Source organism: Calidris pugnax, unplaced genomic scaffold, assembly GCF_001431845.1.
Source record: "Calidris pugnax isolate Ruff unplaced genomic scaffold, ASM143184v1 scaffold10, whole genome shotgun sequence".
Lineage (NCBI taxonomy): Eukaryota > Metazoa > Chordata > Aves > Charadriiformes > Scolopacidae > Calidris > Calidris pugnax.
In genome coordinates this window covers 1,111,095-1,125,390 of record NW_015090795.1, presented here as the reverse complement: position 1 = coordinate 1,125,390, position 14,296 = coordinate 1,111,095, and the positions used below count along the sequence as shown (strand labels likewise).

Below are 14,296 nucleotides of genomic sequence, written 5' to 3'. Positions count from 1 at the left end.
GGGACTCTGGATCAGGGAGGGGAGCCATAGGATGAGGGGGAAGGGTTTGACACTGAAAGAGGGGAGATGGAGCTGAGATGTGGGGAAGAACTTGTTTGCTGTGAGGATGGTAAGAGCCTGGCCCAGGTTCCCCAGAGAAGCTGTGGCTGCCCCATCCCTGGAGGGGTTCAAGGCCAGGTTGGAGGGGGCTTGGAGCAACCTGGTCTGGTGGGAGGTGTCCCTGCCCAGGGCAGGGGGTGGCACTGGGTGGGCTTTAAGGTCCCTTCCCACCCAAACCACTCTGTGATTCTATGAAAACAACAATTTGAGGTTCTCCAGACACCTCTGAACACCCCGAAGTCAAGGACTAGATGTACCAGCTTGCCATGGAAGGTCCTCAGAGCAGGCAGAGCAGGGCTCACGAGGCCCGGAGCAGGGAGAAGGGCAACATTAACACCAGCAAACACAAACCCTTCAGATTTCCCTGTTGCAAGTCTCCCCCAAAGCAGACACAATGATTTCTGTCTGAGAACGGGGTGGGTTTACTGAAGCCTCATGGGATCTTACAGGGAACAACTCACAATTCCAGCAGAGAAAGAAATTCCTCAGCAATATCTGGGAGTCTTAAGTAGTAGGAGGAGGATTCCCTCCTGCACACACCGCAGGGAAGGTCTAGGTTCGTAAGCAAAGGGGTAAGGAAACCATCTTGGCCAAAAACCAGCATTACCCTCTCAGCTCTGTCAGAAATTTTATCTCTAACTTTCAAATTGTTATTTTGTACCATATTTTAAGTCTCTTTGTAACAGAAGACCTGAAAGATTCAGAAATTTCTAAGTGAAATAGGAAATTGTGTTTCTGTTATAATGCAAGCAAAGGGGTAAGGAAACCATCTTGGCCAAAAACCAGCATTACCCTCTCAGCTCTGTCAGAAATTTTATCTCTAACTTTCAAATTGTTATTTTGTACCATATTTTAAGTCTCTTTGTAACAGAAGACCTGAAAGATTCAGAAATTTCTAAACGAAATAGGAAATTGTGTTTCTGTTCTGTTATAATGTGTAAGAGGGGGTGGTTGACTCTTGGCAAGAGACGACCTCCTGCCCCCACAACCCTCCAAGAGCTGGCTCCAGCCCGCCCAGAGCTGTGGCACGGCCATAAATAAAGCCAGACAGCTTTTCTAATAAATACCTAATACCAGAATAACAAAAGCAGAAAGGAGGTTACTGCTGTGTAGCTGAGACACGCTGACCGAGTGGCCGTGCCTCTTACACACCATTTGCTGTGTGACACCCCACACCTTGAACCCCCCACCTCCTCACTCACCGTCCAACACCTGGGTGACCTCCATCTCATCGTTCAGGAACTGAACCATGGAAGAGCTCAGCTCCTTCTCTGTGCCATCGCTCTCGTCAGATGAAACCCCTTCTGCCTCCTGCTGGGACAGCTCAGCTTCTTCGTCTAAAAACTGCCTTCCTGCATGCTTAAAGAGGAAAAATTCCAAATTAAATTTTCATCAGGAGCTGGCTCCCAATTAACTAACATCACGTATGAGACCTCCAGTTACATCAGTTCCTGACTTCAGAACTTCAGCTGCTCAAATGGGCATGGATATTGGCCTTCTGGCTCTGAAAAGAGAATCCTCTCCAGGAAAAGGGGGTGTAAAGAACCCGAAATTCAGTGAAATACGTGACAGCACACAAGTGTGTGTCCCACCAGCACAGAGGGTGAAGCTGGTGTGGGTTCAGCTGCTGGCAGAGGTGCCCACTGTGGAGCACTGCCCACACTGCAGCAGTCAGTGCTACAGGCACAGACTACTAACACGTGGTAGCTAAGCTACCCACAAATATATTGTTTTTAATTTATAAACCTACTTTTACTCATTTTATTTGCTTTCAAAGGTCTGCTCTCATTTTGAAGAGCTGGATCATTGAACACAAAGCCACTGGAAACTTCAAATCCAGCCTTCACCCTGGTTTGCCCTTTATCTGTGTAGGACTTGGGATTGTTTGATGAATTCATCAGACAACGCAACTCGTTATTGAGGAAATGCCCATCTTTGGGGGAGGATGAGGCACTTCCCAGGTGACTGCAGTCCAGGGGACACGATTCAAACCTTGCTGCCAAGTTCCATCAAAACCAGACAACTAAACATTCACATGGATATGCATGGAAACAAAACAAATGAGTTCAGGAAAATATATCTCGTCAGAGCTACTTTGTATTAAGCTAACTTTTTCTCTTATCATTTAGGCGATAAAGTACTAAAGTAAAATGTGAAAAGAACCCAAAAAACATTATGTGTCCCAATTGCTCCAAAAGAAAGACTCATCTGCCTTCAAAATGCTTTGAATGAAAAGCACAAAGCTGTAAATTGTTGTTCAGTACATGGCAGACAAGGGATCTTGAGCTAAAATAAGTGACATCTCTGATTTTCAATTTTTCCTAAGTCCTTTAATTATTTGCTTACACCAATTAGTGATCCTGACTGACAGGCAGTATTAATAGTTCCTTTTCTCAAAGAGTTTGCTCATTCTGAAACGCAGAGTGGAATGAATGAAGGCAGAGTGGAATGTCATAAGGATACACACTCTCTTTCCAGGAACCTTTTGGTCTCACATAAAAAATCCCCCATATTTAAATAAAATGGAAAAATGGATTTTTCATCACTGATACTTTAGGGAAGTCTCCATAATGAAGATTATCTGTAAAACATTAAAAATATCCAACATATTGTGCCTCTGGAGCCCTGATTACAGTATTTTCTGCCAAGCCATCCACATGTATTTCAAAGCTTTTTAACTTACTATGAATATATCATTCTGACCCCGTATCCTCTCCTGCATCCATTCCTGACAGATTAAAGTGTAAAATACAAAGCTAAGATTTAAGATTTGGGATTGAGGGACTACTGCTGTCTTAATACGTCCAGAGTTGAAACCAGTAGAGTAGGTGGTAAATTCATACGACCAAGTATCCTACCAGCTGAGTCCTGGAGGAGAACCTGGGCTGCCCGAGTCTGGGTAACCCCGGAGTATCTTCTACTGAAAATCGGTATTTTGCTTCAGAACATTGTTATGCAGGGCCCTGCAGACTCCTCTGGAAGTCAGGCAGCAGGTGTGAGGGTTCAGATCATTATCCAGTTGTTACAAGACTCCATCTCAAATGTTTGCAATGAACTCGTGTGAAATAGCTCTAAGCCTCAATCCGCCTGAACAGTCTCAAAACCAGCTGTCCCACTGCCTGCCTACCACAACACAGCCGTAGTGTGAGATCCTACAAAGGCCAGAGAATAGACAGAAGCTCCATCTTTTAGGCCATAAAACACACACAAGCTCCAGCATGAGCGACTCAATGGCACAGGGAATTTTTGTCCTAAGTATGTGAGACCAGTGCTCAAGAATTCTGGCATTTTCGTGGTTTTATAAAATTTCAATACGGACAAATTACAAAACACTTTCAGTTCACTCTTGCGGTTTGAACAGAAAGTAGCATCTCACAAAGTCTCTTTTTGCCTCTTTTTTGGGTTTTGTGTTTACATACCTTGTATGAAAAATTGCTCTTCACCTTCTGCCGCTTTGTGCTTCTCAGCTGGTTTTGGTTCCGGGCTGAGCTGCTGCTCCTGGGCCTGCTTGAGGCCTTGCGAAAATCCACACTCTCGTCACTGGACACATCTGACTAGAGGAACATTTCACCAACACTTCAATAAATAAGACTAAAGCAACCAATATCTTAATTATACCATCACCCTTCAATGTCTGCAGGTTTTCAAGCAACACCCGATTTTTGTGATGGATTTGCTCTGGCAAAATAACACAATAATGCAAATCATCTTCTTAAATACAAAAGGAACAGAAAAAACATTCTTTGAAAGAAAAATCAGGTCAAATGTGACTTTTTTTTTTTTTTTTTTTTTGCTTTGAAGCTTTGTGGAAGAAAGGTTCTTGTAGTGCCTTTCACAAAGGGAGAGGCTCAGCTCTCCTATCCCAGCGCTTCGCTGCCAAACACCAACTCCAAAGTCATCCCTGGAGACCTCAGGGAAGAGCTGAAGGCAGGAAAGCAATTCCATTCTAATAGGCCTTGGGTCAGATGGCATCAAATATTTTTAATAAGAACAATGGCCTACTGACTGGAGAAAGAGCAAATGTTTAGCTATACACTCCATAAAGGAGTTGCACTATTTCTCACTGGAGCAGGCACTGACCACGTTAAGGGGGTGTCGGCGCTTTCTGACGGCAGGAATCGGCGACTCCAAGTCACTCTCACTCAGCCCCTGGGGAAACACAAACAAGGGTCACTGCAACGGGCAGCCTGGTCGTGCTGTTTGACTTGCCACTTCGCTCCTCATCTTTTTCAGTTTGTTATTTTTCCTTTTTTTCTGTGACTCACATCAGGAGACTTCAAAACATTCTTTTTTTTCCTATTTTTTCTCTGGAAAACGATCTCCTCTTCGCTTTCGCTGCTGGTTCCTGCAGCAAAAATAGTAAACAACAGTCACAAGAAAATGCACTGTTCCCAAGTCAATATTGCTATAACTGAGCAATCAAAATCTGCCCCTCTTATAAAAGTACCTCCAAAGGAGATTACTTATTGATCTATGTGGCAAATATTGTTCTCTTTAGCCTTGTTAATCAAAATAAATAATCTCCAGCTGAGCTGGACAATAAATCCTGCTTCCCTGGAGAGTCTCGGAGCGGCAGTGATTACCCCCGGCAGCACACACACACAAAAGGGAGGTGAGAAATGAAACCAAGAGAAGTCCTTAAAAGCTGAGCAAGAGTCACACTTCTGGAAGCCTTTTGTAACACCCGTCCCTTCGGGTGCACTGAAACAACCCCAGAACTCACTGGAAACTCCTCTTGCCAATCCTCTTGCCAGGGAGGATGGAGAGTTGGTCCTGACTAAATCGCTCAAAAGGCTTGAATTTCTTTAAGGAAAAGCATAACATTCCCAAACTTTCCCCTTCTAAAATAACACAGTTAAATATCCATACCTATCATTAACTGCCCAGGGAAGTTTTCAAGACCCAACCAGACAAAGCCCTTAACTACCTGATCCAGGTTCACCGTTAACCCTGCAATTCTAAAACAGCAACTTGCTTCTTTTTGTGGTTTTGTTTTTGGGGTGGTTTTTTTTTGGTGTTTTTTATTATTTTTTTTATTAAATAGATTACAATTTAATCTATTTTTTAATAAATAGATTATAATTTTTTAATTCAGCAAACTACTCAGGAAGAAAGATGGCATCCTACAATCCCCCATCGTCAGGGAGTGATGACAATCAGACAAATTCAAAGAGAAGGAAAAAAAAAAGATGCTTTAACCACCAAAAGGCCTGTTTATGCTTTGTTTCAATGTTTAAGGACAGTGACAAAACCATTCAGAAAAACTAAACGTGTGCTGTAAATCAGGCCAAGTACTATTAGGCCTGAGTTATTTTGAAAGCAATTCAAGGTTATTCAGAGATAAATACAACAAAGGGTGTGAACGTGACCTCTAAGTGACCTACGAGGGAAGAATGATGGTCATTCGTATATTGGCAATGCCTGAATACAAAGTATTTTTTAATGGTACATTGGTCCTAAACCAGAAAAAGACAGCAGGGAGGAAATAAAAGCAGGATAGAGCCCACAGTCAGTCAATATTTGTAAGACAAAGGTATGAAGTAACTGTACACTGGAATCCCTACCTGCAGCAGGAGACACACGTGAACTACGATGGTTGGTGTCTTCCAGGGTTTTGGCTCTTCCTAAAGGGGAGCCAAGTACATCCATGGCTGAACTCCCAAAGTTCAAAATAAATAATCTCCAGCTGAGCTGGACAATAAATCCTGCTTCCCTGGAGAGTCTCGGAGCGGCAGTGATTACCCCCGGCAGCACACACACACAAAAGGGAGGTGAGAAATGAAACCAAGAGAAGTCCTTAAAAGCTGAGCAAGAGTCACACTTCTGGAAGCCTTTTGTAACACCCGTCCCTTCGGGTGCACTGAAACAACCCCAGAACTCACTGGAAACTCCTCTTGCCAATCCTCTTGCCAGGGAGGATGGAGAGTTGGTCCTGACTAAATCGCTCAAAAGGCTTGAATTTCTTTAAGGAAAAGCATAACATTCCCAAACTTTCCCCTTCTAAAATAACACAGTTAAATATCCATACCTATCATTAACTGCCCAGGGAAGTTTTCAAGACCCAACCAGACAAAGCCCTTAACTACCTGATCCAGGTTCACCGTTAACCCTGCAATTCTAAAACAGCAACTTGCTTCTTTTTGTGGTTTTGTTTTTGGGGTGGTTTTTTTTTGGTGTTTTTTATTATTTTTTTTATTAAATAGATTACAATTTAATCTATTTTTTAATAAATAGATTATAATTTTTTAATTCAGCAAACTACTCAGGAAGAAAGATGGCATCCTACAATCCCCCATCGTCAGGGAGTGATGACAATCAGACAAATTCAAAGAGAAGGAAAAAAAAAAGATGCTTTAACCACCAAAAGGCCTGTTTATGCTTTGTTTCAATGTTTAAGGACAGTGACAAAACCATTCAGAAAAACTCAATGTGTGCTGTGAATCAGGCCAAGTACTATTAGGCCTGAGTTATTTTGAAAGTAATTCAAGGTTATTCAGAGATAAATACAACAAAGGGTGTGAACGTGACCTGTAAGTGACCTACGAGGGAAGAATGATGGTCATTCGTATATTGGCAATGCCTGAATACAAAGTATTTTTTAATGGTACATTGGTCCTAAACCAGAAAAAGACAGCAGGGAGGAAATAAAAGCAGGATAGAGCCCACAGTCAGTCAATATTTGTAAGACAAAGGTATGAAGTAACTGTACACTGGAATCCCTACCTGCAGCAGGACACACACGTGAACTATGATGGTTGGTGTCTTCCAGGGTTTTGGCTCTTCCTAAAGGGGAGCCAAGTACATCCATGGCTGAACTCCCAAAGTTCTGCCCACGTGGGCTATGCTCTGCAAGAGTCATCTTGGGAATTTCCTCCCTGGCACTAGAGAAGACATTGATAGGAATTCTTCTGATAACTTCACTATTCCTAGCCTTTCTGCTTGTAGGGGTGGAAAGTGCAGAAGCCAAAGGTTCAGGTGAGCCCCTTCCCGTTCTCCTGGCTCCCTGCTCCGAGGAAGGCCCTGCAGCAGCAGCAGCCTCAGCCCCCTCTCTGGCACCAACACTGCTCCTCTGGAACCCCAGGGGTGTGGAAACAGCTCTTCTCTCCAGGCTTCTGCAATCCCACTTGGGTGATGTTTCGAGTCTGGAGGTATCGGTCAGTGATTGTGTTTTCTCTTCGGTGGATGTACCACCTGCACAACCCCCCCAGGTGCCACCAGATTCTCTGGTATTATCAGTATTTATATCTTCTTCAGAGATGTCATTCTCACAGTCTTCGACTGGTCGTGCTGTTTGACTTGCCACTTCGCTCCTCATCTTTTTCAGTTTGTTATTTTTCCTTTTTTTCTGTGACTCACATCAGGAGACTTCAAAACATTCTTTTTTTTCCTATTTTTTCTCTGGAAAACGATCTCCTCTTCGCTCTCGCTGCTGGTTCCTGCAGCAAAAATAGTAAACAACAGTCACAAGAAAATGCACTGTTCCCAAGTCAATATTGCTATAACTGAGCAATCAAAATCTGCCCCTCTTATAAAAGTACCTCCAAAGGAGATTACTTATTGATCTATGTGGCAAATATTGTTCTCTTTAGCCTTGTTAATCAAAATAAATAATCTCCAGCTGAGCTGGACAATAAATCCTGCTTCCCTGGAGAGTCTCGGAGCGGCAGTGATTACCCCCGGCAGCACACACACACAAAAGGGAGGTGAGAAATGAAACCAAGAGAAGTCCTTAAAAGCTGAGCAAGAGTCACACTTCTGGAAGCCTTTTGTAACACCCGTCCCTTCGGGTGCACTGAAACAACCCCAGAACTCACTGGAAACTCCTCTTGCCAATCCTCTTGCCAGGGAGGATGGAGAGTTGGTCCTGACTAAATCGCTCAAAAGGCTTGAATTTCTTTAAGGAAAAGCATAACATTCCCAAACTTTCCCCTTCTAAAATAACACAGTTAAATATCCATACCTATCATTAACTGCCCAGGGAAGTTTTCAAGACCCAACCAGACAAAGCCCTTAACTACCTGATCCAGGTTCACCGTTAACCCTGCAATTCTAAAACAGCAACTTGCTTCTTTTTGTGGTTTTGTTTTTGGGGTGGTTTTTTTTTGGTGTTTTTTATTATTTTTTTTATTAAATAGATTACAATTTAATCTATTTTTTAATAAATAGATTATAATTTTTTAATTCAGCAAACTACTCAGGAAGAAAGATGGCATCCTACAATCCCCCATCGTCAGGGAGTGATGACAATCAGACAAATTCAAAGAGAAGGAAAAAAAAAAGATGCTTTAACCACCAAAAGGCCTGTTTATGCTTTGTTTCAATGTTTAAGGACAGTGACAAAACCATTCAGAAAAACTCAATGTGTGCTGTGAATCAGGCCAAGTACTATTAGGCCTGAGTTATTTTGAAAGTAATTCAAGGTTATTCAGAGATAAATACAACAAAGGGTGTGAACGTGACCTGTAAGTGACCTACGAGGGAAGAATGATGGTCATTCGTATATTGGCAATGCCTGAATACAAAGTATTTTTTAATGGTACATTGGTCCTAAACCAGAAAAAGACAGCAGGGAGGAAATAAAAGCAGGATAGAGCCCACAGTCAGTCAATATTTGTAAGACAAAGGTATGAAGTAACTGTACACTGGAATCCCTACCTGCAGCAGGACACACACGTGAACTATGATGGTTGGTGTCTTCCAGGGTTTTGGCTCTTCCTAAAGGGGAGCCAAGTACATCCATGGCTGAACTCCCAAAGTTCTGCCCACGTGGGCTATGCTCTGCAAGAGTCATCTTGGGAATTTCCTCCCTGGCACTAGAGAAGACATTGATAGGAATTCTTCTGATAACTTCACTATTCCTAGCCTTTCTGCTTGTAGGGGTGGAAAGTGCAGAAGCCAAAGGTTCAGGTGAGCCCCTTCCCGTTCTCCTGGCTCCCTGCTCCGAGGAAGGCCCTGCAGCAGCAGCAGCCTCAGCCCCCTCTCTGGCACCAACACTGCTCCTCTGGAACCCCAGGGGTGTGGAAACAGCTCTTCTCTCCAGGCTTCTGCAATCCCACTTGGGTGATGTTTCGAGTCTGGAGGTATCGGTCAGTGATTGTGTTTTCTCTTCGGTGGATGTACCACCTGCACGACTGCCCCAGGCGCCACCGCATTCTCTGGTATTATCAGTATTTATATCTTCTTCAGAGATGTCATTCTCACAGTCTTCGATGGAAAATCCCAGATCAAAGTTCACAGAAAAGAGTTCTTGGGAACAGTCATAGAGATGGTCGCTCCCCAGAGCCTGCTGGGTCGCGCTGACATCTCCCCACGCTCCCATGGTAGAGGTGTCACCCACCATTGGCTGCTCCCTGGGGGTCCCATCAGTGCCCTCACAGCGCCCCTCTGATGGAGACCTCTCGGGGCCACGCTCTGCAACCAGCCTAAAACCACTCCCTCTGGAATCTGGCCCTGCCAAACGCTTGTTTTTCACAGAAAAACTCCCATTATTTGCGTCATAAAGGTGCTCATCTTCAAACAGATGTATACTCTGCTCTTCAGCAATAATCACATTATTCTTGTTCACTTCAAGATGTTCTTCATCTTTTTGAACAAAATTCTTATTTGAAGGGTTATTGGTCAGAGTGTTATTGGTCAGAGTATGACTTATTGTTGGAGTTGTCTTTTGAATTTCAGTGAATTCTTTGTTGTCAAACAGACTGCCAAAGCTGTCATTGCAGTGAAGTCCCTCTTTGGCGTTACCAGCAGCAGGCTCAGAAGATGCTGCAGGTTTTGAAGAACAGGTACTTACAGAAGTCAATTCCCTGGAGACTTTGGGTTCAGGACTTCCTGAGAGCAGCAGTGATGGATCAGCTTCTGAGGGCGCAGGAAAGACTCTGCCCTGCAGTCTCTCTGAATAACTACCAGAAATAGCTTTTTGAAAAGGATATAGTGTTTCTTCATTTCTCATCATGTTTTCAAAATCATAAAGTTTATTCAAAAAGGGAGGACACTGGGATAAAAGCCTTTCCACATGGGAAACCATTTGTTTTAACCAAGCAGGTTCCTCAGATGGTCTCACAAGTGCAAATGAATCCACGTATGATTCGGGAAGATAAAATAAGTCAGAGGAGATGGGTGACTTCTCAGCTGTGAAGCTGCTATAACCCGAGTCTGCGTGGTTTGTTCCCAGTGAGCTACAAGCTTTACCTCCAGTTTTGTATTCCTTTGCTGCTGCACTTTCATCAATTATAGTGCTGTCACTGTTGTCACACAGGTCAATAAATTCATTTAAGTCAAACGTCACCGCTAGTTCCTCATCCTTTGGACTGCCCTGGTCCATATTTTCACCCAGAGCAAGGCTGCTTGCTGAGCAAGAAGCTGAAGTACCTGTAGGCAACACAGGTACTTCTAAATTTGGTCCAGAAGTTCTTTTGGGACTCTTTTTTGGTTTTGTCATTTTAAACGTGGTAAAGAGTTCACTCCTACTCTCGTTTGTATCGGGTAAAAATGATGTTACTTTCGATCTGTGTGCCATGTCTCTCCTGGAGGAGCGTGCTCTCTGACCCGCGGTGGAGCTGGGCACAGAAGGATGCCTCTTATTCCTTCCAACAGTAACATCTTCCAGACGTAAGTGAGGCTGAATCTCCAGTTCATAGCTGCAGTCTCCCTGGTGACACACACAGAGCAACATTTACTACAAACACACACAGGCTTACAAGGACTCGTCACAGGGATATTTAAAACAAGCGACAAAGGTTTTCATGCTCCTAAAGCTTATTAGAAAGGAGAAAAAGGAAAGTGCTTTGCATTTGAGGTCACAACTTCCAAACAAAACGTTTGCTGGCAAAAGCTGCAAACCCATGCCTGGGTAGTCATACCCGAGTGTTTCAGAGAGCCCAGAAGATACCACGTGTAAATAAGGATGGCATTTAACAGAGCCCAACACACCATGTTCTGCACGGTGCGGTGCAGATGGGCACAGCTCTCAGCAATGTCACTTGGCCAATACAGCGTGCAGGGCCCCATGTCACACCTCACAGGCTGCAGCTCTGGAGCACCAGCACATTGGGAAAGGTGCCGAGAGCAGAAGAAACACTCACTCAAGCACAAGTGAGCCACAGGTCCCTCTGTACTATTGTTGTAATTTGGCTACTGCCATTGATGGCACATTAAGAACTTCTCACTCACATACTCTGAACTTATTTTTTCACAGATGCTAATTAATCTTCTGTTCGAAAAGATTAATCAATTCTGTTCAAAAAGACCTAGGCAACCAGTTCTTTGAAAAATATACTTGGGAGAAAGCCCAATAGACTTTGCCACCCCTCCCAGTGAGGTATCCATACAAGCACTGCCTGGATTGAAAAGCTATTTCTTTATTGACCTTCTCACTCTCTCCTTTAAATTAAGATTTCAAAATTAATGCATGCAATCTCCAAAAGGAACAGTAGGGGTCAAATGAGGCTCTGGAAGCAATGGCTTGAAATACTCCTTCAAGTTCAAGCCTGTTTCACTAATAAAAAATAAAAATGAAGATGTAAGATCTAACCAGAAGGTGCAATTATTTTTTGGCAGTTCAGTCAGATGAACCCTTAGAGTCATTAATCCCTGAAATTAAACAAGGCACCTTTATAGAATAGTGGATAATAAAACTGACCTTTACAGTAAGAGGTTACCTGCCCCTCTACTTATATATAAAGTAACATTCTCCAAATGTTAAGTCGCTAAGGAAGCTCCCAGAACTGCTCTAACCAATGACACTGTGACAACAACATCTCTTTCCAAAGAGACACTGAAGAAATTAAGCCGTTGGGGTTGCCACAGACCTGGAGCTGCTGTGACACCACCTCGTACTGCCAGATGCCTTCCAGGAGCCAGAGGAGTCGATCATGGAAAACAAGGTTTGGAAAATACTCTGGGAAGTCATTCTGCCCCATTACACACGGCAGAAATAACCCTACCTACACCTGCTGCTGCCTGGCTTGTCTAAATATGTTCCTGGAAAACAGGATTCATAGCCACCTTCCGTGCATTTGGGACTGATCCCATCCTGCCCGTTCGCAGGGGATAAAGCACACCATCCAGTATGAACAGCATTTTCTCTCTCCTCATCATCATAATACATTTATATTTTGCCACTAACTTCATATACGTGCCACAGAAAGGATCATATATGCAGAATAAGTAAGGCAGGATCTACCAAAATAGCGAGGAAAACAAGTACTATGAAAAGCTTAAAGGATGATTTTGATATGTGTAGGTACTAAATAATTAGCTTCCCTCAAGCTCAGCCAAAGCACAGAATCAAGATATGGAAGTCTTTGTATGAAATCAAAGAGGAGAAAGACCAACAACCAACAGGACCTGGTGCAATTAACTCACAATGTCAGCTGAGGAGATGACACGTTTGGTTGAGAAGATAACGGTGCTGATAACAATGTGTTTAGATCTATGTAAGCAATGACTGAATATTGCAGAATATTTCAATTAAACTATCCAAGCATTATAAGAACACCAGATACATTAAACAGATTTAAGAGTGATTAGCTGCCAAAGCCCTGAACCTCACTGAGCCAGGTGATGCTCTTCCCACCCAATACACTTCCAAGGGGCACCAGCACAGACCACTCTTGGCCCTGGGTTGTTAGGCATTTTTTAAACAACCCGAACTAAAGCGAAACTATTCAATCCTGCAGGAAAAGACGAGGGTTGTGAATTGGTAAAAGGATCATTCAAATCACGACTGGACCAGAGGTAGAGCAGATAGGAGCAAACCATTTATATTTTCATATGGGCAAACACAAAGTTGTAGGTTTCGGACGGGAGGAGGTAACAGAACTGTACCACGTCATCAGAGCACCTTCAGAAACTCCAGAATGAAGTTCCTGAGTTGGTTACCAGGTGGCACCTGATCTCTTGCTTACACACCTCAGGAGCCAGGTGGTGGCAAATTGATGCCATTTTTTAATGGTCAGGGAGGAAGCTAAGAGGTTGCTAACCTTATATCCATACTGAGTAGATCATTATAAGCTATAACAGAAAATATAATTACTGGGTGAGTCTTCTTCACAAGTGTCAGTCTTGCCTTTGAAATCAAAAGAAGCAGATTTCTCTAAAGAGACCAACAAGCAAAAACATTATGATACACTCATATGTACCACCCTCCCAGCTTTCTGAAAGGCCTTCAAAAAGTCCCTGCCAAAATCTTCAAATAAGCTTCATAGAATGGTTCGGGTTGGAAGGGACCTTAAAGCCCCCCCAGTGCCACCCCCTGCCCTGGACAGGGACACCTCCCACCAGACCAGGTGGCTCCAAGCCCCCTCCAACTTGGCCTTGAACCCCTCCAGGGATGGGGCAGCCACAGCTTCTCTGGGCAACCTGGGCCAGGCTCTCACCACCCTCACACCAAAGAAGTTCTTCTCCACATCTCAGCTCCATCTCCCCTCTTTCAGGTTAAAACTGTTCCCCCTCATCCTAGGGCTCCCCTCCCTGATCAAGAGACCCTCTCCAGCTTTCCTGGAGCCCCTTTAGGTCCCCACCAGTCCCAGTACCAACCCCTGAGGAACACCACTCATCACTGGTCGCAACTTGGACATCAAGCCGTTGACCTTAACCCTTTGAGTGCACCCACCCAGACAGCTCCTTATCCACCAACTGGTCCACCCATCAAACCCACATCTCTCCAATTTAGAGACCAGGATGTCATGCAGGACAGTGTCAAACACTTTGCACAAGCCCAGGTAGATGATGTCCGTTGCTCTGCCCTTACCCTTAACTGAAGCTTATCCTTACCCTGAAGTTAAACAGAGAGAGCAAACCAGGGAGACTTTTTGCATGGATGAGTAATTGGGTACGACACAGAAACAGGGAGTGAGGAGCTGTTACAGCAAAGAACTTCATCAGGCCACTGCACATACCCACAACTGTGTTCTAACTGGGGGGAAAAAAAAAAAAAAAAAAAAAAAAAAAAAAAGAAAAGTGGATTTTGTGCTTTAGTGCTTAACAAAAGAGAAAAAAAATAGGTTTCTGGTTCATGTTTCAGTTTCCCTTTCCCAGATGAGCATCTTAACCAGGAGCAGATTCCTCCTCCTTTGTTCTCAAAGCCAGGAAAGGCTTTCCAAGATAAAAGCAAGCAATGGGACTGGCGCCATGCTCTAAGTCACGCAGGCAGGAGGATGATCTGGAGGGTACTGAAGGCAGCCCATGCCCTGCAGGG

The 14,296-nt window shown here is 43.8% G+C and overlaps 1 protein-coding gene across 1 annotated transcript in view; it reads right to left on the bottom strand.

Annotated features, from left to right (window-relative positions):
- Window positions 1-14,296, bottom strand: part of FANCM (Fanconi anemia complementation group M) — a 114,733-nt gene that overhangs the window by 12,377 nt on the left and 88,060 nt on the right. Inside the window, exons 18-24 of the mRNA XM_014936762.1 lie at window positions 10,645-10,747; window positions 10,288-10,467; window positions 8,755-9,927; window positions 7,456-7,535; window positions 4,180-4,248; window positions 3,519-3,653; window positions 1,302-1,458 (exon numbers count right to left, since the gene is read on the bottom strand). Coding sequence (XP_014792248.1) covers window positions 1,302-1,458; window positions 3,519-3,653; window positions 4,180-4,248; window positions 7,456-7,535; window positions 8,755-9,927; window positions 10,288-10,467; window positions 10,645-10,747 — 1,897 coding nt within the window. The remainder of the gene's footprint in view (window positions 1-1,301; window positions 1,459-3,518; window positions 3,654-4,179; window positions 4,249-7,455; window positions 7,536-8,754; window positions 9,928-10,287; window positions 10,468-10,644; window positions 10,748-14,296) is intronic.